Source organism: Orbicella faveolata, unplaced genomic scaffold, assembly GCF_042242905.1.
Source record: "Orbicella faveolata isolate gen_17 unplaced genomic scaffold, um_ofav_v1 contig_24, whole genome shotgun sequence".
NCBI classification, from domain to species: domain Eukaryota; kingdom Metazoa; phylum Cnidaria; class Anthozoa; order Scleractinia; family Merulinidae; genus Orbicella; species Orbicella faveolata.
Window position 1 is genome coordinate 17,889,009 of NW_028301552.1, and position 24,934 is coordinate 17,913,942.

General features: G+C 39.0%; 1 protein-coding gene across 1 annotated transcript in view; it reads left to right on the plus strand.

The window, feature by feature from the left end:
* The window catches only part of LOC110043128 (uncharacterized), a 62,588-nt gene that overhangs the window by 15,540 nt on the left and 22,114 nt on the right, over positions 1–24,934 (plus strand). Inside the window, exons 5-18 of the mRNA XM_089291474.1 lie at positions 4,861–5,042; positions 5,336–5,653; positions 6,366–6,650; positions 10,642–10,789; positions 11,982–12,148; positions 13,186–13,503; positions 16,892–17,182; positions 17,336–17,501; positions 18,818–18,999; positions 20,326–20,640; positions 21,362–21,652; positions 22,361–22,538; positions 22,846–23,030; positions 23,655–23,924. Of these exons, the coding sequence (XP_089147600.1) occupies positions 4,861–5,042; positions 5,336–5,653; positions 6,366–6,650; positions 10,642–10,789; positions 11,982–12,148; positions 13,186–13,503; positions 16,892–17,182; positions 17,336–17,501; positions 18,818–18,999; positions 20,326–20,640; positions 21,362–21,652; positions 22,361–22,538; positions 22,846–23,030; positions 23,655–23,924 (3,296 nt within the window). The remainder of the gene's footprint in view (positions 1–4,860; positions 5,043–5,335; positions 5,654–6,365; positions 6,651–10,641; positions 10,790–11,981; positions 12,149–13,185; positions 13,504–16,891; positions 17,183–17,335; positions 17,502–18,817; positions 19,000–20,325; positions 20,641–21,361; positions 21,653–22,360; positions 22,539–22,845; positions 23,031–23,654; positions 23,925–24,934) is intronic.

Sequence of the window (24,934 nt, forward strand, 5' to 3'; positions counted from 1 at the left end):
AAGTTAAGAAAACAATATCCGTAACATTGTCCTTGTATTAATGTTTCAACAGCTTTTGGCGAGTAAACATCGCAGGTTGCGTCATTCAAAATTTGGCCCAGTGGAAGTTTGGGTCTGCTCACCGACAAAACCAAAAAAAAAAACAACTAAAAAACCACGGGTAAACCATGAACCGCGCTCGGCCCATGACCGTGTGATTAATTATCAGCTCTGTGTCTATTTCAACTTAATATGGGTCAAGTAATGCGGCGCATGCTAAAATATACGTCTAACCCGTAAATTGAAATTTGACGACGGATGGTCAAATATTTGCATTTTTAACGTACTTTGAACAAGAAGCTATTTCTCAGAAAGAAATAGAGTTTCGTTTCCGGAGAGATATTCAAAGTCTGAGAAAGGCTGGAGTTTTGATATCTTGTGCATGAGAAGTCCTGGGGTGAGAAGGATGTGTGCTAATGTGCCGCTTTGCACCGCACTGATTTGCTCAGTTGCCAGAGCCTGGGGTTTTTCGTCCAGGTGAGGTTTAGTACTTAACCTATTGTAAGAGAGCAAGGGCTAATTAATTTAAGTTGACTACACATGTATCAGTTATTACAGTCAACGCACTTCGAAATGTATTTACTTGTGATACCTCACTTTGACTCTGCCCTAGGGGAGGGGGAGTGCTCCCTTATATCGGCTATATAAGTATGTCCAGCGTCAAAGGGACATGTTTTTTTAAGATATTTTAGTCAGAAGTAGAGTATCGATTTTGGTCATTTTGGTCTCAAACTGGGTATGGTTTTTGCACTCTAGACTTGAATTAGGTATGATTTTTAGCAGAAGCTACTTTTTCCATCACTAGCAATAAGACCAGCAACTAAAGCCACTCACAATACCTTTAACATCATTCTGAACTAGAGAACTACGGCAGGTCTGAAACAGGGTATTAATTTAAGGGTCAGGCCATAAATAGATTAGAAAAATCTCAGACTTTGGTCTTAAATAGGGTAAGTGCTTTGGGAAGCGGGCCGCACAGCCCCGCCAAATTTTTCAGAAATTCAAAGTATTGTGTGTGAGGCTAAATAAAGCCAAGAGGCAAAAGCATTTGAAGCATAATTTTTCCATTTCTGTGCCGGGCAGTCCTTGATTCGAATGGATGCGGCGCTCTACGTTTCGTTGTCAGTGACGCAGTATATTTTTCTTTTCAAAAGGGACGACTCATGTGTGACGACAGTTGTGCAATTATTCCTCCACTTTCGTTTGAATATTATGAAGCTAAAATACAAATGCTATGGGCGTTTTCATGGCAACCAGCTCTTGAAATGCCGCGGTATGTCGAAATACAAATTTTCATATTTTTAAGTAAAGCTACTGGAATTGTGGCGGAAAATTCGAGAAATTCAACTAAATCTGGAAAATGTCGACACCTACGATATGAAGAAAACCTCATAAAAAGCCATATTGTGCCTATTTTGCAATATACCAACGTTAATTAAATTACTATATGATGAATTAGTTACCTTCCACAATATATCGTATCTGTAGTATCGTCCAAACGCACGAAGCGCGTGTTCTTTTCCCGTGAAAAGCCACAGAAAAGGGGCGGGATTGTTATCCTTGACGAGTGTTCTGATTGGCCAAAGTTATGTCGCCGTAGTTGTGATCCTAATCAAATTTAAATCAAGCACGGAAACAGATATCTTCGTTTTTCTAGAATACATCGTTTCAGTAAGACTTGGGAACATTTAAGTCGCCAATTATTTCTACCTGCATGACATTTTAATTTCCTTTTCTTTCCGTGTCACGAAATAAAATTTATTGTCGAGAAGTTATTTTTGCTGAACATGTTTACGTTGTCAATTACAAGCGCATTCATACTCACTATGTCAATAAATCACTCTGAAACGGAAAACAGTACCATCTTTGTTGAACTAAACAAAACTAACTGCTTGGATCGGCTTAAAATATCGCATTGGTGGACAAATCGCGTGGTGTGGCGTTGTCTCTACTTCGAAAATTTATTTCTTTTTCACTGTCGCTATCAAGTCCAGTTCGCAGTTTTCTTGTGTAAGATAATACCGTGAAACGAGAGTTTCACTGAAATGTTGCAAATAACACATTTTGTTGTGATGCACGACATGCACCGAGTTTTGGCTGAAATTTTGCCTCCGTGTTTACATTAACAATTACGAACTTTACTCTGCCGATTGGATATTACAAATCACTATGTAAATAGTTCACCCCTGAACTGCAAACAATACCGTTTCGTTTCTGAGGGAGCGAAACAAAAACTCTTGCGTCGCTCACGATCATTCACCCAAAGAAATTTTTACAGGAATCTGTAGACCATCCTTCTGCGATTCAACCACCAGAAGCTTAATCCATTTGAGGGTTTCGCACATGGTGAAAATTAATTATATTCACGAAGTACTTTGAAGTGAATGAAATGCATGCCTTCGAAATTTAATTATTTTGCACCCAAAAAGACAACGCAACATTCCCTAAAATCAACCCAGTACACATTTAAACATCGCACAAAAATATTTGAGTGTTTTAAAGACGGAAGAATGATGTGGTTTTGCATGCGAGCCTCTCAAACTTGGTTAATAAAATGGTGCGTCAAATGACGATTTTAGCGGAATTTGGCAATTTGCATATTTCTTTGAAATAAAAGGATATTTTGCCAAAAAAACTATCCAGTGGTTTTCGTCATGCCCTAGCCTATCTACCATAAAAATATAAGCGAAATCGAATTTTCGACCCTTGCCGCGAAATTAAGAATTTGTCTGATTTTTACAGGCAGGCACTCTTAAGGGTTTTCGCGAGAGAAATTGCACAAAATGTGTCAGTTAGTATCGGATATGTAAACTAGTAATAGTTATCACTAAATCTGCCCCCGCTTTCTTTTATTTGTCTTGATTGAAAACCTGGCAATAATATTGAACATTTTTGTATGGACTAAAAATTTTATTTTTGTAAACTTTATCACTCATACTGATCCAGTAACTCAGGCATCTTACCATGAATATGATCCAAACAATCAACTAAGTTAACTAAACCAACACATTCTATCACATGATATTCTTTACATAATACTCTCACAAAGCATTTACAGCAGAGCAGTTTACCATATCTCGTTAGAAAGGACGCAAAAAGTACTTTTCTGGGAAAAAAAAATAGGTTCCCTTCATGGCAACTAATATTTCTTTTATAAAAATTTCACTCAGTAGAACTTTGTAGGAAAAAAAAAGGTTAAAAAATTATAGCGAAACAAAAAATTAAGTCAAACTACTCTGCTTTTCCAATCTGATGCTGAAACAAACCATTTGTCTTGATATATGAGCAAACGTATCTCGAAAGCAGAACGGAAGTCGTTTTTTTTTTTCTGAGACGTAAACAGAAGTATCGCGTTACAGTCACTATATATGCAAATTAGAGTCAAGCTTTTTTACCTCAACGAAAATGCTGCAAAACATTTACATTTACATTTGGATCCCTGCAAAGTCACCCAGCCCACGCATGAGCCCTACGCCACGTAAGATTACTCAATACAAATAAGCGTTCCGAATAAACGAGATGTCAAAGGTAAAACTGGCGAGCGGAAGGGTATTTAGCTATTTAGTTGCAATTGAACCATGCCACACTGACCTCGAATTTCTAGTATACTTCAGAATTTCTTACGATACCTTCTGAGTTATTTTTCTCCCAAAATCCATCTTCAGGATCTTTGAAATCGTTTTCAGTTTGTCCTAGATGAGAACCTCGACCATTTCGAAGCGACTTTATTTGATCGCGCTAAAATCGTCATAATGCAGGCCATATTGCATATTGTAATTGGAGTGTATTTTTGACCTTGAAATGCTGCTCGAAGATGGCGAAATCCGAACTCGTGGTTGGGAGACCTTGAAATGCTGCTTGAAGATGGCGAAACGCGAACTCGTGGTTACAAGAACCTTGAAATGCTGCTAGAAGACGGCGAAACGGGAACTCGTGGTTGCAAGAACCTGGGAATCAGGTGTAGGCTCGATTTCCAGCCGTTTTGTGAGCCCGCGTTCCTTGCCCTACATTACCCGAGACCACCGTGCGCGCCTAGTTTCATCAAATCGAGAACGCTTCGTATACTACCAATACATTTCTTATTTTTTTTTTGAGATTCCTTGTATGTATACACGCGGGGAATCTTAGGGTGCCTCCTCGGGTTTTGGTCCAGATCGGGTTTTGGCCTCTGGGCCAAAACCCTGCGGGGGCGATAAAGTTATTCAATTCTATGACGAGAGCAATTCGTCTGTAGCTTGACCACGGAAAACACCGGTTCGAATTACAACGTCGGCAGATGTTGTTGAATATTTGGAGTCAGAGAAATTATGTCAACCAAGTATGTATACAAGTGAGCTTCAGCAGTGTTTGTTATTAGATGGAATTTCTCCCCCTGGTCATTTACCTTCACAGTCTGCAATAAAAAAGTGCAGCCGGGAGACTGCAGAATGACAAAGGAAAAGGTTTCCCAAGTACCCAAAGAATCGTTGTCTCAGGCAAATACGGAATACACCGTGTGTTCGAGTGTCCTCGCTGTAAAGACGTAACTTGTCATAAATCCTGTCAAAATAGGCCACGTTCAATATATTAACATTCTAACATGGCTACGAGGCTTTTAGGGCAAACTTCTACGTTTGGTGGTGTTTTCTTTGTATCCAAGTCTCTGTTGGGTATTGAAAGACAAAGGAAACTTAAAAAATTTGCAATTTTGACCCAAAAGCCTCGGATCGATATTAGAATATTGATATATCGAACGTGACCTATTCTACAAGGCTGTAGGAATTTATTGAATTTATTCATCAATTTCAGAGGACTTTTTTTGTGTCTCTCTGCTGTATTTAGGTCTGGTTCAGTTAGCACTCGAAATGGCCAAAGTAGGAACATTTGTGGTCAAAATGAACCATTTGCAATTCTTACTCAGGGAGGCTATGCACAAGTCAGACTTTACGTGTACCATTATCATCATTATTATCACACAACATTGAAGGCTTTGTATTTTGTCAAGAACAACACAGGCATAGAGGGTAAGTTAACCGTAAGGCTGATAATATAATAGTGGTAGGACATGTCGGTAGATAGGTAACACCAATATTTGTAAGGAAACGAGCCTATTCCAGAAGCAATTAGGGTTCAATTTCCACGGGAGGCGTCATAAGTGCAAACTGGAAAAGGTCCGATTAATTCACAAGTTAAATTAAGCCCTAATTGTTTGCACTGTGCATGTATCAGCTGAAGGTTATAGTGTTTTGAACTAAAAAGTTGTGGTCAAATTACTTCCTTACATAAACAACGTGTTTCATATTTGTTGATTTTCTAGCTTCCTATCAACATGACTGGAATGTCACAGTCGGCAACATCAGTTCTACAGCAGTCAATGTCAGTTGGTTGCCTTTGAATACTAGCAGCTTAAATTCCACAGACATATATGGTTATGTAGCTGTTTGCATACGGAGAGGTAGCAGTGACATTCTTCTGCTGAGTGTAGAAAATGCTTCGTCTTCCAATGCCATGGTGCGCAATCTGAAACCCTACAGCAATTACGAAGTCAAGGTTGTTGCTCTCCTTAAAGATCGAGTAACTAATGTAACAACACTGAAAAGCAGCGAGAAAACTGACATACGCACGAAAGAGGGCGGTATGTAATTTTGGTATTTGTAACTTATTATCTTTAAACTGCGAGTAGATCCTGTTTTCTTGTAAAAGCGGTGAGCACGAAGTGAGAAAAACTGAAGATAAAGGGGGCAATCGGAAAAAATATTTAAGCAATAGACCACTATTTCTCTGAGTTTACCGGCGTAATAAACCCACGCATGATGTTGGCAGAACACGAGAAAAACTTGTAAGCTTGTTATTGGGTTTTGAACGGAGTTGCAGACTTCCCCCGCCTTGGCACCTTCGAAAGCCCACGTCCTAACCACTTTAATTACCTCCTGAGAAATTAAAAACCACTTAAACATTTGTTTTCTGTTAAGCTGGTTCTAAAATTCTTTAATTTTTCCTAAGAACTAGGTCTTAGCATACTGAAGATAATTAATAAAATGGGATCTCAGTCTTAAAATCAAATCAGTTAAAATCAAGGATAGGTAGATTACACTGTTGCTTCGCTTTAAAATGTTATTTCAACACCAACTGATATAGGCTGGTAGTATATGTATCGATCAATCAACCTACAAGTGTTGCTTATTTGACCACTTGCCTTAATTAATCCATGGTGTCTATTGAGAAGTTTGTGGCTAAGCGCTCATCGCTCCCCTAATTACAAACTATTGCTTTTCTTTCTTTCTTTTTTTTATTAAGAGAGCTTGTGTTTACAATTGTATCAAACGGAATTTTTCTTTATCGTTTAGTTCCCGGTTATGTTCCATGGGTGTATGGATACGATCTTGGTTTCAACTCTCTCGAGGTTAACTGGTCTCCTATACCTGAAGAAGATACTCATGGAGTTCTTCTTGGCTACGTCGTGTATTATAGACGTTATGGCTCCTACGAGAACTTCACCACTGTCAAAGTGAACGCAAGTACCCGTGTATTGAGGATTACAGGTCTGTCGGAGGCCACGACTTATGAAATCAAAGTTGCAGGTCGAACATCTGTTGGAGAGGGTCCTTTGCGTACAACATATGAGAGCACAGGTTGGTAGGCTGTATGGACATGCTTAATTTGCCCATTACTTATTTCTTAATTTCAGTTTGTGTTGTATTGGTTTCGTGATCAACTATGCCTGTGCAATATATAGCCAAAGTTAGCCCAGACATACGGAGTTCACGGGCTACGTCCCGCTCTTACCACTTAGTACCACTTAGCTTGAGTTATTTCTCGGTAAACTCAAGTTCTGCCTCTCGGTCACGATTGTAAACAGCCAACTGGTCTGCCTTCCACCTGTCAGGATTTGTAAGCTTATTATGTGTCGCTCGTATATTGTTTCTTTTAGTTTAAGTGGCATACCTGAGAATTAGCTAGGTGTAGCTGAGTGTTTTATGTGCCGTGATCTGTGTAGCCTTAAAAAATAAGAAAATCAACACAGTTTGGGAGGAAGGGGGAATGTTTCCAGGGCGATCGAAAACCAATCACATTAGGGGTTTTCTTAAAGAACCAATCGAATTGTCGTTTACGAAATGGGACGGTACGTTGTTTAAACAGATTACACAGTTAAGGGAGGTAAATTTTACGTCTCTCAGAAAGTTACTTTTTCTGTAACTTTTCTTTTGTCACCAAAAAGGCTCTCAGGTCTTGGGAAGGGTTATGTGACAAGAACATTTCCCAAAATCTGCAGATTTCGAGACCTCTTATAAAATTTATACTTTCTTTTTGATGTCTGGTTGTTTCACCTTCAAAAGTGTCTTCTCGTTTAGATGGCTTTAAAATCGATATTACTTGGAATGTCAAAACCGAAGAAACTATAATTAATCTGATCAGTGCTGGCAACAGAATAAGACCGTGTTATAGAATTATATTAGTTCTTGTTATGAAATGAGTCTATAAAGGTCCATAAAAAAACTACTCACCAATCTGCTTTCACCGTTAGGTACTATGACAGACGGCATAATTTAGCTGTCTTACGGGAAAAGGTCCATTGAAGTTCTTATAAACAAAGCTACTTATCAAATTGTTCAAATCAAACCTTGATAAAACTAGGCTTAATATTACACTTTTTAAGGTGAAACATTCTTTTTTTGCCGAATATCACAACTAAACTTGTTGGATTAGCCTAATCACAATGCTGGTACTTGCGTGCCTATGTTTTGTCACGTTATGATGTTAGCCCATTTTGTGGGATTTCTCGTCGAGATTTGGGGTAAAACACCACAGTTTTCTGTAGCTTGAACTCTCCTCTCCCTCCCCCTTTTAAAACAATACTCAACCAGTTAAGCACAACAATCCTGTGAGAACAGACACTTAAAATGTTCAATGTCGTATTAATTTATAGCCTCACCTAAAGGGCTGGATTTAATTAAATTGTCTGGATACATTTTTTACTGGACCATTCCAAACATTTTCGATGAGCTTTTTACCAGTTGTCCCGGATCAATATAAAGATTGAAAATAGATTGAAATTTGGTGATGATATATTTCATGGCAATCGATATTTCCATGGAAACAATAATTTTAAAAACATATGAAAATGGATAACACATGAATTTTGGATGAACCAGATGTGACATAAAAGGATTAGCACAATGCATAAGCACATGGCAAATTACAGAGGTGTCAAACTCGACGAAGCGACATGCAGATGACAGCGGAAATCATGCAGACCTATGACATCTACAAGTTTGACATACGACGGTCTAACGGCTCAACTCTACTTAAAAATTATTCCTTGTAACACAACGTAAGGTGCCCTTCATAAACAGGAGTGACGCAACAAAAAGGTCGAGTGACCGAACAGAGAACGACAAATGTCACGAACCGTATGAGTCGTGTAGGCTAGTCAACCCCATTTTAGCGGAGCTCCGGCGGTCCGAAGGGCCGCCAAGCGGAGCCCCATACTCATATAGGTAAGGAAAGGAAACCCATGAGTTGATTTTCTCATGGTTATCATGGCTAGTGGTAATGCTCGTGGGCGCGTACGCACGACGGCGACGACGACGACCGAGTCGCGCAACATGGCGGCCACACTCCAAATAATAGGTTGACAGAGACATGCAGCCTTGATTTACCTGTACTTCTTTGATATTGGACATCCATGTTATGATCAATTGACACCTGTCAAAACAAGGTATCCGCTGACCAGTATCACGTGACCATATCGCAGGCTCAAGTTTACAGCTCATCAAGGTCACGTGTTTTTTGAAGTTGACTGCTGACAAGTGCTGGTTTTCGATTGGATCGCGGGCTCATGTCAGGTTAACCTGTTGAAAACAGGGCAGGATTGTTCGGAAACCGGTTAACGCTAACCCAGGATTAAAGTTAACCGAATTATAACTTTTTCTTTTATACAAATGTTTTTTGCTGCTTTGTTTTGTGTATTTGGTGATTATTAAAACTCAAAACAGAAGGCCAAACAGTATACAGAAGACCTCACTGCAAAGTCACAAAACTCAAATCAAAATTCTACCTTTTCCTGGGTTAGCGTAATCGAGCTCTGAACAACCCGGCCCAGGAGCTACGCTTTTAGGCTGGCCTAAATTTATATATTACACTTTCAGTTAAAAGTTTCGTCCAAAGTATGAAGCACAAATACCGCAAAATGTTTTGGCAGCGCTCGAAACCCAGTGTGAAAGTTGTCTTGATTGTTTTCAGCTATGTCCTTCAATGACGTCACTAGAAGCCCGACCCAGATCCCACTATGCTCATTCATGGCAGCAGAAAGCACAACTTTAAACGCCTGTAGAAACGCGGGGATTTTATCAATCGAGATAATTTTTTAGCTGACTGATGGGAAAACTAGTAGGTTTCATTAAAGGAAAAAAAGTTTTTGTGGTTAGTTGCACTTAAATAATTGTCTAAGTCTAAGTTGGAGTACCTGCAATACATTGTTTCGACATTTATCTGTAGCTTGGTTTACATGTGTACTTCACTACGTTTTTTGAGTATCGATGGTATCACTTCTTTTTAACAGCTAGTGAAAAAGTTGATAAGAATAAATGATAATACTAACTTTGTATAAACAAAAAAACCTTAAATCGAAATTTTTGCGGAATTCTTGGCGTTTTTGGGCTTGCTTAGGATAGATTTCTCAAATTTATAACCAAGGGAATCATCTTTTGAAAAATTTGGCCACGTTATTAAAGATGCGTAAAGACTCGGTGAATTTTACAAAGTGTACGAAAATTGATGTGCAAATTAAATAGAACTGTTTTACCAGCAAGCACTACGAGGGAAACATTTTTTGTAATTTTTGTACATCTAATTTTGGAGCTTGTGGAAGGACCTTCAAAAGTGAAATCAATGTAACCAGGCCTTAGAAGCTGCGCTCGCAGTCCCCCCCCCCCCTCCCGCCGCCTGCTCACGTTATTTCTGTTTTGATGTCCGCCTTTTTTATCTTTCGCGTCTGAACTTTTTGTATCAGATACTTAAGTTAGGTCTCTCGTGATTAGCTTATACAATTTATAGTATTATATATTGGTGCTTTCGTTTGCTTTTTTAATAACAACAAAACATGCAAATATACATGGCTCTTAATAATAAATAATCTTTAAAGAGGAGGCCTACATCACAAAGTTATTTACAGAGTGGTCCTCTATTAGGATTAAACAAAAGCAAATCTAGGAAAAATGAACCGAATTTTAATAAACTAATATATAACTATACGGAACTAAAAATATAAGAACAAAAAGAGACAATATTAAAAAACTATGCATTGTACTTACTACATTAAACGAAAAATCAAAGTTCGGCTTTGAAAATGCCACTCTTAAATGTCTCTATGGTTGGCGATTCTCTAAGCGTAAGGCCTAAGGAGTTCCATATATCTGCAACAAACTTTAGAGTGGTAAAATGCCGCCATCTTCTATGAGCTGATGGTTTCCGAATATTATGCTTAGATCTAGTATTATAATTTAAACGGGTGCATAAAGACATTGTTAATGGAAAATAGCGCGGTCTTCTGCCCTTCGGCGTTGTAAAGGCTTCCAAGACGAGGGAAAAAAATTTTTAATTGTTGCGTATTTCATTTTACAGCTTGTGGAGGGACCTTCAATGGTACTACAGGTGAAATCAATGCAATGGGCACATACTATTCAGGATATTGCTATTGGGAAATCCAGTCACCGTTAATGAACTCAAGTATACTTCTAATTGTTGAACATTTCCAAACTCGGTATTGCAGGTAAGAACCTTTGATTGTTGTCATTGTTGTCATGATCCTACTCCCACGCGTTAGCACTAGTTTTAGCCAATCGTGATATGAATCCAAAAATACCCGGCGAACGCGAAAATCTTATGTTTTGTCTTTAAGGTCTGTCGTGCATCATGTCTCCAGAATCTCCCCTGAGACATTAATATCAGCAAGATTTGGGTTCACGAAATTGTTTTACTTCTCTATAAGAACACAAACCTACCACTAAGCTAGACTAACATGTGATCGGAAGCAATACTAAAAGAACTGACCTAAATTCACCTATGCTACCAAAATATAAACGCTTCGTACAAATGCAAAAACGTACAAACCATGAAGAGTATGAAAACCCAATAACGACTTATTAGGTACTTCTCGCACTAGTTTTTTTATGAGAAGTTTAGCCCTTTGTTTCAAAATTGTTGTATACACTCCAGACCAACAATCATAACATTCTTTCAATCTCACCATACACCAGTATGGTTACCTACTTAATTAGCAAGATTCTGCGTCATTCTAATGTGTCGGAATCGACAAGAGTTATTTTTTCCCTGGATGGTTTTTTTTATCAAAACCAAAAAATGAAAGTCCATTGATTTCTAGCGGCAGACAAGCATTGCGTTCTATTGCGAACTCACGAGTGTTTGATTTCTGCCTCTTCACCTATCCACTGTTAAACCACTATCGTATATTCGTTGCTCTTGAAAGTTCCATTGCCCTTTAAGCCCTGCCCAAACGGACTCGTAAGTGGTCGCAAGTAGCCGCAAGTTGAACTTGCGAAGATACTTGCGGTGGGTGGCCAAACGGATTCGCAAGGTTCCTCGCTAGTACACCCAAGTCGCAAAAACCCCATTTCAAGGCAGACATAACCTGTGTTTCATTGGCTGATGATAAGTCAACTTACGTTGATTTGGGTTGGGTGGCCAAACGGTGAAAAAGTTGCGTCGACTTGCGTGCAAATTTGATATCGACCAAAGTGACCGCTGGTCACCCCAAGTCAATGCAAGTCCACGCAAGGCCTGGTCAAACGGAGTCGCAAGTAGACCCAAGTTTTCAACCTGCTTCTCAGTATTTGCGAGTCCGTTTGGTCAGGGCTTTAAGGCGGTGGACGATGCTGTAGGCTGAGTTGAATTCAATAGTCAAATACAATTGGTTACTTTTGTTTCTTCCTGTCGTATTTTAGTTTTGGTTCAGTTGCAACTGGTAATGGCCAAAGTACGTACTTTTGTGGTCAAAAGGAACCATTTGCATTTCTGGTTTCGGGAAGCTATGCCCTTGTCAGACTCTACAGTTATTATTACTATCATTATCGGACGACATTGAAGGCTTTCTATGTTGTGATGAACAATGGTAAGTTAACCGTTAGACTAATAGAATAGTGTTAAGACATCTCGGTTAATAGAAAGCACAATACTATTTTGTAAGGAAACGGGCCTGCTCGAGAAACAGTTTGGATCAACTTCAACGAGGGGCGCCAATAATACAAACTAGGAAACGTCCCATTAACTCACAAGTTCAATTAGCGCTAATCGTTTCAACAAAAAAGATCGATTTCCTTTTAATAACCCTACTCTTCACTGGGTTTAAGTAAAAGGTATAACAGAACGGAAAAACAGCACAATGAGAAAAAGTATTGATAAATAACTTTTTGTTTATCCTGATTGTTAACAGACCTGAAAATGTCTGCGGCAGTTTGTTCTTCGCCTTCCGCATTTTATCACCTGGAAATACAGAATGAGTTACAAAACTTCCAGGCTTTCGCTCTTAAAGCTATTTATTCTCTTTTTGCTGCTCAACTTTGTTTTTACCAGGAGTATTAAAACTTAATGTTTCCTGTCTCACTTGCTTGTTTCAGGGCTACACAAAATGCATAAGATTAAATTGACGATACAATTAGCGTTTAAATGATGTGCTTTCGACCAATCAGGAGGGACTATTTGGGATGGCAGTATTGTAAGGCAGGAGAACGCCTGGCATTTCTGTCTTCAGCCATTAATTTACCGTTACTTAGAGGCGACAGAATGCCTTATTATAAGATCAAACAACAGAAAAGAAAATATGGTTTTGGGACTGATTTCAGAAATTATGAATGTTAATGAGACAAGCAGTGAAGATTTACTAAAGCAGATATATCAGAGAATAAAAGGGAAAAAAAATGGGTTAGTTGTTCTACAACAAGGAGAACAGCATCTCTTTAAAGAAGTGATCGTTACGTCATCAGCTTTATGACAGCTGTGACAAGAAAATCTTCACAAAATAACTGTTTGCCAGTGTGTTAAAATTTACCTTTGTTATAAAACTGTGTATGTATCAGCTGACGGGTAACGCTTTAGAAGTAAAATGTTTCGGTCAAATTTACCTCCTTACTCTATTTGTTAACTTTTCAGTTTCATATGAACACAGCTGGAACGTCACAATCAGCAATATAAGTTCTACAACAGTCAGTGTCAGCTGGTTGCCTTTGAATACCAGCGGGTTAAATTCCACTGACATATATGGCTATGTAGCTGTTTGCTTAGGCAGAGGTAGCAATGACATTCTTCTGTTGAGTGTAGAAAATGCTTCATCTTCCGATACCGTGGTGCGCAATCTGAAATCCTACAAGAAGTACAAAGTCAAGGTCGTTGCTCTCCTCAAAGATCGAGTGACTGGTGTAATAACACCGAAAAGCAGCGAGGAAGCTGACATTCGTACCAAAGAGGGCGGTACGTAATTTTAATATTGCCAAGTTATTGTATTTAAATTGCGGGTACAAGAAATCCCTATTTTCCTCTGAAGAACGGTAAGTGAAGAACACGGGAAAAAAAAAAGGTGCAATGAGCAAAAATATTATACTGTACTGAACTGAGAGAAATGCTATTTATGTCCTGAAAGGGATTTGAACACACGTTCCAGGCCCTATTAATCAGTTGGATGGGATCACCACTACGCTATCAGGACTAATATAATATGCTTGAAACACGACTAATTATAAAAAGTACTGAACGGAGAATCCGTGAACTTCCCTGGCAAGTATTTCATCTTTCAATCCGATGACACTAGATTGACAGTAGTTTTACCATTTTGTAAATTGAGATGAATCACGAAGATTTCAGAATGAGAACAAGTTTAGTCGTTTTACCCAGAAAATGTCATTTTCTGAGTATAGGTAGGACATTGACTTTCACTCCTTCGCTCACTCCTTCATTCCGTCCCTCGATTCCTGTTAACCTTTTAGTAACTCCGCTGACCAGTATATAAAGCGTTGGCCGTCGGTTGCCCCCAGATCGGGAAAGATTTATTCACTAAGTGATTTGTTTCTGTGGTAATGTTTCTTATTCGTAGATCATTTCTACACGTTCGACAGCGTATCTTTTTTAGCTTGAAGTTCTCGCTGTTAAACCTATTCAATGCTGTTCAATGGAAGTAGCGCCGCTTCCGTTAATTTTTTTTCGGAAAGCAAACCGGCTGTGTTTTGGTAAATGTTTTGTTTAAGCATTGGAAAGGCAAAGGCCGTGTTTCGGTAAACTTTTTTTTAGCAAAAAAAAGATTGGCTAAGCGCGGTAGGGATCGAACTACTATCCTCTCGCTAGTCGGGCGATCACCTACTCCAGTGCGCCACATCGACATCCGCGGAATATCGGTAAAACGTATGCATTATATTGCTTTCTACAAAAACGCTGGTTGTTAGAACAGCAAGCGCAAGAGTCGTGCGAAAGTCCTACGAGTCGATGGGTTATCATTCAATTAAGTCGTTGCTGAGCTCGTTCAAGCGGAGTTGAATTACTGTCTTTCTGGTAATGTTTCTCATCCGTGCTGATTCGTGGATCTGTTTGGATGTTTAACAATGGCGTCATTCGTCACTCAATGGAGCTGGAGTAGCGGGAGACTGTACATTTCGATGTAAGCTTAATTTCGAACGACTACGTTCGGACATAAGCTCTGAATGGACTCCGATCCAGTTTTTTAATTGATACAAAAACTCCATTCTCAGCCTTTCATAAATCTTTATCCGACTTCAGTGGCTCACAGCCACTTTGATACGTAAATTGTTTAGACGGTACAGAAAGTATGTTTTGTGTTTGTGTGTTTTTTTTAAACTTGACTTTTTATAATTCATTTTCTGATTTCAGCGGCTCACAGCCACTTTAATTATAGAAAGCAGCATTCGTATGCTCGCGAATTTAATTGGTAGACAGATTTTTGAGCGACGAAGCCGTGAAGCGCGGAGATACCGTATAAAAACGCTCCCAACCTCCAGTCATTAATCATTTTATTCTTCTACCGAACTTGAAAATGACTGTTGATCGGTCGACACGTCGTTCTTTTACAGCGTTAGTTTTGATCACGAGAGATATGTTTTACCTGTTTAAAGCTGCAAGACATTTCACATAAGTCCCAAAAGCTACGGTGCTCGTTACTTTCCCACTCAGGAACTTTTGCTGGTGCCATTTTTGGAGGGTAGCGACTTTCGGGGACGTACTCCTTTCGGGTAGCTATATACCTGTATGTAGGTCGATCCATGTCTAATAGTTTGAAAACTCGTACTCCGTTCTTAATCTCGTACCTAAAGGTCCTTAATATATTGCCTGTGGAATAAGGGATATTTAGACAAATCAATTCAGTGCGCCAGTTATTGTTGTTGTTATTGTTTCCTAATTCAAGTTACGTTTCACGTCGCTACTTCGCTACTTTCGTAGCGTCGTTGCCAAGGGTCGCCACTTTCGGGATTCGCTAACAAGAGGAAAATTTTTTTCGCTACACGTGCTTTCTGGCAGGCATTACTTTCTGGAAGTCATTACTTTTTGAACTTTTAGAATATGAAAGAAATGAATGCAGGAAATATTATACTTGTAAGCGACAGCTTTTGCTTTATGAAAGCCGGAAACCGTTCGCCGTATCAGCCACCCCAGTGGGAGAGTTTGTCTATTCTTCGCCCGTTAACGATGGGTTAAATCCCCCACCGTTATGGCAATGGAATCTCGAAAAATCTTTGGTGTACTCAGAAACTGTCACCGTCATTATTCTGAAATGCCCACGTACGATCATTTTTGCATGGATATGATAAAGCTTATTGTGTCAAAATTGATCCAAATTTGATTTGATTGAAAAAATGTAATTTAATTTACCCTCATAAATGTTTTATTTCAATAAATCGTAAAGCGCGTTTACAAACATTGTCCCAGCTGAATATCTCTTTCCTTATTTCTGGAGTATATTGTTAAATGAAGATACCATCAAATATACAAATAAATTGCGTAAATAATTCGCAGAGCAAATATATTACAATTAGAAGTACATTATTGAAAGGATAGAAGTGGATTACAGTTCAATCTATTTTCCTTCCCCACTTTTTTCATTTCTTCTTAATGAAGCAAGTTTATAGCAAGCTAGGGGTCATACATATTTCAAAACGTGACGTATCAGCCAGGACACTGTCCCTTATTAAAAAGTCTAGAACTACGTTTAACTGTAGCAGGCAGAACCCCTTTTATAGCGGAAATTTTTCCTGGTCTCACTACTGTTAAAAACTTGGTATTTTTGACTTGGTTTTGCATTCCTTAGCTTACGGTTTTTTGCGCCAGGACATTCCAAAAACCAATGAAATTTGAGGAGCTCCAGGTCCCGAGAGGGCCACCAACCGGAGCACCAAACTCATGAGAACACATAAATTGCTTTTCTCACGGTCATCATAGCCAGCGGTATTGCTCACGCGCGCGTACGCACGCAACATGGCGGCCACATTTCAGTTAATAGGTCGACTGGAACATGCAGCCTCGGTTTAAAGGGTATATCATGACATCAGTGCCATGTTATAGTCAATTGACACCTATCAAAACAAGGTATCTGCTGAAGAGTATCATTTGTCCATATTGCGGGCTCAGGTTTAGAGCTCATCGAGGTCACGTGTTTTTTTTAAAGTTGGTACTGGTTTTCGATTGGATTGGATCGTAGACTCAAGTCACGTTAACTTTTTGTAATCAGGAGTTCCGTTTTTAGGCTTGGCTAAATCTATAGTTTATTCCAAGTTAATCGAATATTAATATTGTATGACTGAAGGTTTTCATGTCAGTACTTTTCTAACTAATTGCACCGCTTATAATTCTTTTGCAGTTCCCGCAGCAGCACCTCGGCTTGAAACCGTTGTGGCCTTGTATAATCAGAGAGCTTTTGTAAGCTGGTTTACATTGCCACAAGATGATTTCGGGGCATTATTTCTTCGAGGTTACAGAGTGTATTACTTACCTTACACAAACTATCAAACTAGAAATGTCACAGTGCGCCCAGACCAGCATAAGGTTGAATTGACTGACTTAGATCCAGGCACTTGGTATCGCATATGGATAGCCGCATTTACAACTATGGGAGAAGGTCCATGGTCGAATAGCTATTGGATCAAAACTTGTAAGTGAAGTCCAGCCAGTTTTTTGTACATTTTTCTTCGATTTTCGGTTTAATTTCTGACGTGTTCATAGAAAATGGCTGGTAGTTCTTATTATTTTTTGAGGACCAAGATGGCTTTGTTTTGTTTTTGAGATATATTTCTTGTGGTTTAAGTGTGTGGATGGTCAGTTTCTAACCGGTCTGGCGAAATTGTTTCTCCTGGATTCCCTTACCACGTTGAAGCTAGTGACTGCGCGTGGAGTTACTCTGCTCCCGACAACTCCACGATACTTCTGATCACGTTCACAAGTTTTAATTTACCTTCTTCGTGGAACTGCAGGTAAGGAAATTTTCCATTCTTGTAAATTTCGATTGTCTTCTTGTTGAAACGAACCAAAGCATGTGGTATGAATTGAAGCGAGCAAGTTGGAAGTTTAAATATTGTCTTGGAGGGTAAAATCTTATATATGCATGCAAACAGTTCACCTGTTTCAATGAAACCATTCATTTGCTGCTCCTTGTTTGAACAGGAATAGATCCACTGTACTCATTTTCAGCAAGGTGGCAGAGGGGCCTAGTTTCTTCCAAATTAAAAAAAAAATACATTATCTAAATTTTAATGTTTCCTAGAATCTTTTTCGTTCAGATAATCGATGTTACATGGCTCTCAGCTTTAGCTTGGAAACTCGGAAAGTTGTCGGTATGAATGGAAAATTCACTGGATACTTTCTTCACTCCTTCGCTTCCTGTTAACAAACTAAATAAAGTGCAAAGCCGTGAACGAAGATCGTGCTTGATTGAACGTTGGACCTCACAGTAGATCTAATTAGCCAAACTTGAAAAGTAACTGAACGATGATAAGTCAAAGACTACTGCAAGGCTGACACAAAGTTATATATTTCAAACGCCAGGCCAGCCTTCCTCAGGTTTAGATGTTTCTAATTAAATTATGAAAATGGAATTGCAATATTATATTATGGTGGATGTCGCAACTCATACATACCTCTTACAAACCGACCTCGAGGGCCGTACTGTAAGTTACGGACCGAGTATTTTCCTATCGATTTACGGCCTGGGGCAGCATTTTCAAAACCTCAGTCACAGTTTTTCACTATACGGACCTTCCAGCTGGTCAATAACATATATATCTCTACGCACCTCGAAAGCAAAACGAGTCGATTTGAAATCGTTAAGTGACTCGTAAGTCGTTAGCATATTTTAATGCACAATTCTACAAAACATTTTGGCAACAAAAGTAGCTTTAAATTTTAGCGGGCCGTAAAGTAGAATACGACCCGCTAAACTGACCAATCATTAGCTAAGAATAGCTAACTTGGCTTTGGTGATCGGCGGATAAGAAGTCGTAATTTCTTTGTGTTAACGTCTCGGATGAGGGTTACCGATAACTTCATGAATGTTTTTAACGGTGCCGCATCTCCTTATGTATTCTCTTACTGTTACGTTTTGCACTACTTCTTAACAATGCTTCGATAATTAAATGATGTACGACCGACGAATTAAAAACCACTGTTTACCGACAATCCATTTCAAAGTTGATTGGCTCATAGCCACAGTAATTACTATATTTTGAGTGAATATAAGCCTGTCCTATTTTTTTATGTGGTGAAGTTGAAACTATTTGTTTTGTTCCCACAGTCGTTTTTATCTTGACATCAAGAAAGGACAGGAAGTAGATAGGATATGTGGCTCAAGGACGGGATCATCAATTCTATCGGATGGTTCGTCTTTGTTGCTACGTTACCACTCGGATCGTTTTACAAATATGGCACCCGGCTTCCAAGCCCAATATTACATGCTTAACGGCTCATTAACCAAAGGTCAGTCCTCCAAATTTCTGATAACCTGAGTAGAAAATAAGTAATTAATCGCTTTCATTGCAATATCAGAGATCTGCCTGCCGAATTGTTAGCGTTTCAAACTGTTATTGCCTAAATGGAGACAAAAAGAATGACGGACTGGGTAACACTGATTGATTCTTTTTATTACCCTTTATTCGGGGCATGAAATCATTTGCAGTATTTATAACCTCCTTTCTATCACATTGTTGTTAAACGCAACCGAATGGGTGTAAATTATGGTGGAGGATATCGGCGACAAGGCATTTAGAAAAGCAGATACAAGGGTATTTTAAACGTTAGGGAGTATTTTAAGTAAGTTATGTGGGAAGCCTTTTTCAGCAGGAGATATAATAAAAGTGAATGTATGAAAGATCATACATTTGGACTGCAGAGAAATAAATGAAGACATGATTGATCATCGCAGTTATACATGTATACATAGCTTGGGCAGCTGTAAAATTAAAGCCTAAACAGAAATAATTCAGGCTTGAACGGGATTCGAACCCGAGACCTCTGTGATACCGTTGCAGTGCTCTACCAACTGAACTTCCAATCCTACTAGTAGCTGGTCAGCTTGTGACTTCGTAATATACCCGTGATGGCGAAGATACAAGGGATATATGAAAGATCATATATTTGAGCCGCCGAGAAAGATATGAAGACATGATTGATCGTCACAGTTATATACACAGCTTGAGCAGCTGCGACACAGTTGTTCTATTCACAGCTGCTCAAACTTCGTATTTAACTGCGATGGTCAATCACGTCTCCATAAGATACAATGTTGATGACCAGAATTATTAACGTTTTTACTGTTACCAGTGGAAGGGATTGAACTCTACCCGCATAATCATCTTCTGCCTAAGACAGCCCTTGGCCGTATTTTAGTTGTAGAGACACGACGACAAAAAGGCTTGCTAAAGAAAACGGTTAATAGTGAAGCTGTGATGTCATTTAATTAAAAGTGTTCAAACTCTTCGAGATAAGCACATCAAGTAATTAAAAATTATACGTAAGAGAGCATTTTCTTCATTTGTCAAGGTAACGGGAAGTAAATTAATGTCGAAGAGGTATACTCGATACGGTAACAGAGGGCTTGCTAGAATATTTCGAGAAGCTAGATCTTCTGGGAATCTTCCAAACGACTGTGAAACGTTAGTCTTACACAATGGTAAATTGCCGTGTCAAGAGAAAGATAATATTATAGACAATGAAAGCATCATATCTAGAAATAGTAATACTGTTAAGATATCTTTGTAACACGAGTGGACTAAATCTCGTCCATTTGATTTTCTTGTACTACAGCCCCTCAGTTAAATGGCTGGAACATTACTGTCGATAGCATTACCTCAACAACAATATCAGTAAAATGGTCCAGCGTGACACATGCCATATCGGTTCAGGATTTGCTTGTTTTCGTGGCTGTTTGTACTGCTACTGGAATAAACGACACATCGCGTCTAGCTACAGCTAATGTTTCCTCTTCAAATGTACTGGTGGGAACGCTTAAGCCTTATACAGAGTATCAGGTTCAAGTCGTGGCCCTGGTCAAAGGGCAGACCAATCGTACAATTGCAATGAGAAGCAGCAGTGTTGTTCTGCTTCGAACAAAGGAAGATGGTGAGTTTTTCACTATTAAGGTTGCCATAAATTCTATGATTTTCCTTTCAAAAGGTATGTATTTAATATAGCTTAAAAACAAACAACAGCTAAGGCTGAGACGGATAACGCAACCCCCCACCCCCGGGGAAGGGAAGTACTCCCTTAGATGGACTATATGAGTATGTGCGGCCTCGAAAGAGTATGGTTTTTGAGCGGTTTTGGTCCAAAAAACGGTATGTTTTTCACTCTTGCTTGGCATTGCGGGTGGGCTCCTGGCAATGCATTGGGTATTTTGTCTATAAGAAACTATTTTTTTCCACATCAACATTGGCAAATTTCCAGCCCTTTTCAAATGTTTACGCAAGTGGAAGCCATTTCTTGATGGCTGCAGTCATATATTAGAACCGTGTACTAATTTTAGAGGTCCAAGATAGGGTATCGATGTTTCGCTCAGGTCTGAAAAATAGTAGGGTTAATCACAGATTTTGGTCTCAAATAGGGTACAGGTTTCAAGGTTCGAGTCGCCCACCCCTAACAAAAACTTTGGGGATTACCCTCCGAGACGCTAACAAACATTGCAGTAATCCAGTGTTCAACACTACATGCAAAGACAAAAAAAGTTGAATTCAGTTCTTTTTACAGTATCTTTACGAAATGTACAAAAGGTTCTCGAAAAAAAAAAAAATTAAATTTTGATTGTAGCCCAATGATTAATAGCTGCTCTTTTATCCATCCACAGTTCCTTCTAAACCTCCTGATAACATAACTGCTTACAGCACTAGTGCTACTAGTATTATGATTTCATGGTCTCCCATAAGTGAAAAAGACGCAACGGGAAAACTCTTGGGATACCTGGTGCAGTATAAGGAAGCATGGACACCGGAAAGCTATAACAACATTTCTCTCCAGCCGACAGCTGTATCTGCGGTGATTAAAGGGCTGAAAGTGTTAACATTGTACAGGATCCAGATTGCTGGTTTTACTAGTGCTGGCGTTGGAGTTCAAAGTAGGCCACAGTATGCAAAAACAGGTACTATTTAATTTGCAAGGAAGCTTATTTATTCAATGTCAAGTCTGGAAATTTAGGTTTAATTTCACCGAGTTATACATTCGAAAATTATAGGCCTGTGGAATTTTTAGTAGGCACATCATCGCAGTTGTGAACGCAACTCAGAGAGTGTTAAGGCTTAAACGGAATTTGGGATTCGAACCTATGACCTTTGTAATACTGATGCATTGCTCCACAAACTGATCTATCGAGTTAACTGAGAGCTGGTCAATTTTTTAGTTCGTAATACACCCATATATGATGAAGACACGCACGAAGTAAATATATGGCGATGAATCCAATGCAAATGACGCCCTCAGCCTACTCTTTCCAAACGCTCTGTTACCTCAATGATTCTCAAAATTCTTCCTTCACCCAATAGCCGAGGTATGTCAAAATCGTAAATTTAATGTAGATGTTGTGAAATGTGAATTGATCAACAGGACACGAGCGTGGGACAAAGAAAAAAAATTTCACCTTTCACACTCATTTCATTACCGAGCGTAAAAAAGTCACCATCTGTTTACTTAATATACACGTTATTTCGAGTTAGATCTCTTTACTGGCCTAAGTATTAGTTACTCTAATACACGAGCATCTCAGCATCCGCCGTAATTTAATGGAGAAAGTCGCATAACAAGCATAATGGGTTTGTTCGCATCTCTAAACCCTGTTCTATGATGTTTTCAGGTTGTTTGTTTTCCGTACCCAACGAGGTAACAAAGTTAACCAGTCCAAACTACCCGAACAAGTATCCGAGTAATTCAAACTGCACCTGGATAATAGGTCGAGGGATGGATTTAACAGAAGCAAAGATCATAGTCCTGTTTGACTACTTTCATACAGAGGGCCTTGGCACTCCTTGCAGGTAAAGTTTCGGTCAGTGGCTAACGTACTAAAGAATTTTTCAAGTTCAATGAGGAGCGCAAGAATGTTAAACTATTCAGTAGAGGCATTTACCAAAAGCATAATCATGATTACTTCGGCGATGCAGATGTTATAAAATTTCATCGACAGTTAATGTAAAGTCACATTTTGCGCACGGATCTAAGAAGAAGGCAGTTTTGCTACACAACTACGGCGAATTAATGCAGGAATTTTGTTCAAATCATTGTGCCATTGTTTTCTGTTGTTAGCAATGGTATTAAAGTTCTTATTTTCGTCCAATTTTGCAGTTCTGATTTCGTTCAAGTAAGTGACAGCTCCCAAAGTTTAAACTGGACATTCTGTGGGAAGATCTCACCGTTTGCAGTTAGCGTCAGTCAAAGTTATGTCACCGTACGCCTGAATTCAGACAATGGAATAGAGGAAAATGGTTTCCATGCTCGTTACTTTGTTGTAAGGAATGCAGTTAATCTGGGTACGAAATCTAGGTTTGATAGTAATAAATGCTACCGCATAACAAGCCTTCTAGTGCATATAGTGCGTTAAGGCAATCATTCTTATGCTTTAAAAGTCAGTGTAATTAGAGCTCAGATACCTCAAAGAGTTCAGATACCTCAAAAGGTATCTGAGTTCGCCTGTCGAGACAGGTTCAACAATTTAGTAGCCACCCAGTGTGGAATAAACTGACAGTGACTGTTAATGCTGAGTGAGTCCAATCAAAGATCTCCTCCTTATAAACTTAGAAGTGAGAAATCGCGAATGAAAGTTCAGTTAATTTACTGACCACATAATTAAGGAGACTAGGGACGAGGCAAATACTAAAATGGCAAAGCTAAACGTTATCTCTACCAAGCTCTATTCACAAGGTAGTGAAGCATGCAACTTAGCTTTGACAAATGACAAGCAAGCCAAGTTCGTAACGCGGCCACAAAATTGTTGAAACCTTGTGGAAGTCTTTAAGACTTGATTCTGAATCACTGATGGGAAAAAAAACAAAACAAACAAACAAACAAACAAACAAGCAAACAACACAGGTGGAAATCTTGGACTTTCTCTGAACATTATTTTCCGTCATTACTGATTATCATTTTTACTTCAGATATTGCAATAAAAGATGAGAATACCATTTCAGCGACTGTTGCATTAGAGTGGCAAGAGCCGTCGCTTAGTGCTGGTATTGCAAAGAATTACATTGTGTTGTACAAGCTGTCTCAACCCTCAAAGTATTGGAATGTCGCGAAAACCAACGATACTCAAGTATCCCTGAGGGACATTGAACCCGAGTCAGAATATACCGTTAGAGTGCTCGTCCTCACCACCTCTAACATCACCTACGAGAGCCAAACGTTTACCTTAGAAACTGGCACAGGTACGTCAATGCACAATTTTATCTTCCGATTAAGTAAATTTCGATATTGGTTTAAGGCCATTGTACTTAACGTCTAAGGATGGCACCATTGTCTTATTGTTGGCATGTTAGTCTCCCTGAAAGTTGACACGTGTTCTTGTGCTACCTGCTTGGACAAGACTACTTTTACAGTGTCTCTCATGACCTAGTGGTTTCAACGTAACCGGAAAGTTGGCAGAAGAATCCAACAAATTGCTGACACAGGATCTCACCTGGGATGAAATTCAATCCAGTCCAAGAGGTCAATACTAGTAATCGTAGTCACTTTACACCGATGTAACCAGTGAGAAGTAAGGACGGTACCTGCGTGAATTACTAGGTTTGAGATGAGGGAAAATCAAGTCTAAGAGACACAAAGGTTCTTTATTATATCTAGACAAAGAGTGAGCAAAGGTAACAAGGGCAAAATATGCTGCTCTATTTAGAGGGAAAACGTGACCACGACGACGACGACGCTGGAGAAAACAACTTATCATATGAAACGGTGAACAGTCAATTTGACTGTAAATTTGAAAGAGGTATCGATCGTGTTGGAATTCAACGGTAACAAGAGTAAAACGCAGCAAGATTTTTAAGTTATTCATCGCATCTTACCATTAAATCGCTATGTACCGTGGGATTTACATGATGCAGCTGCCAGTAACAGTATTTAACCTAGAAATCTGCGGAGAAATACTTGACGCGGGCCGGACACACAGCACAAGTTATAGGTTGTTTGAAGAAAACTGACCTCAAAATAAATCGGTTTCGTGAAATCTCCTTTGGCTTAGCTATAAAATTGCACATCATGATTAAATATTTCTTTTCAAAGGACTTTTTTTAAGCCATTAACACTGTCACTGGAAAGAACATCGTGTAGGATGGTTGCACTACAATAGTGGAGAGTGAAGTATGAACCACATGAAACTGAAAATGAAGTAGTTTAATCACTGATTTGCTCACACGATTTGATATCACTTATAATTTCGCGA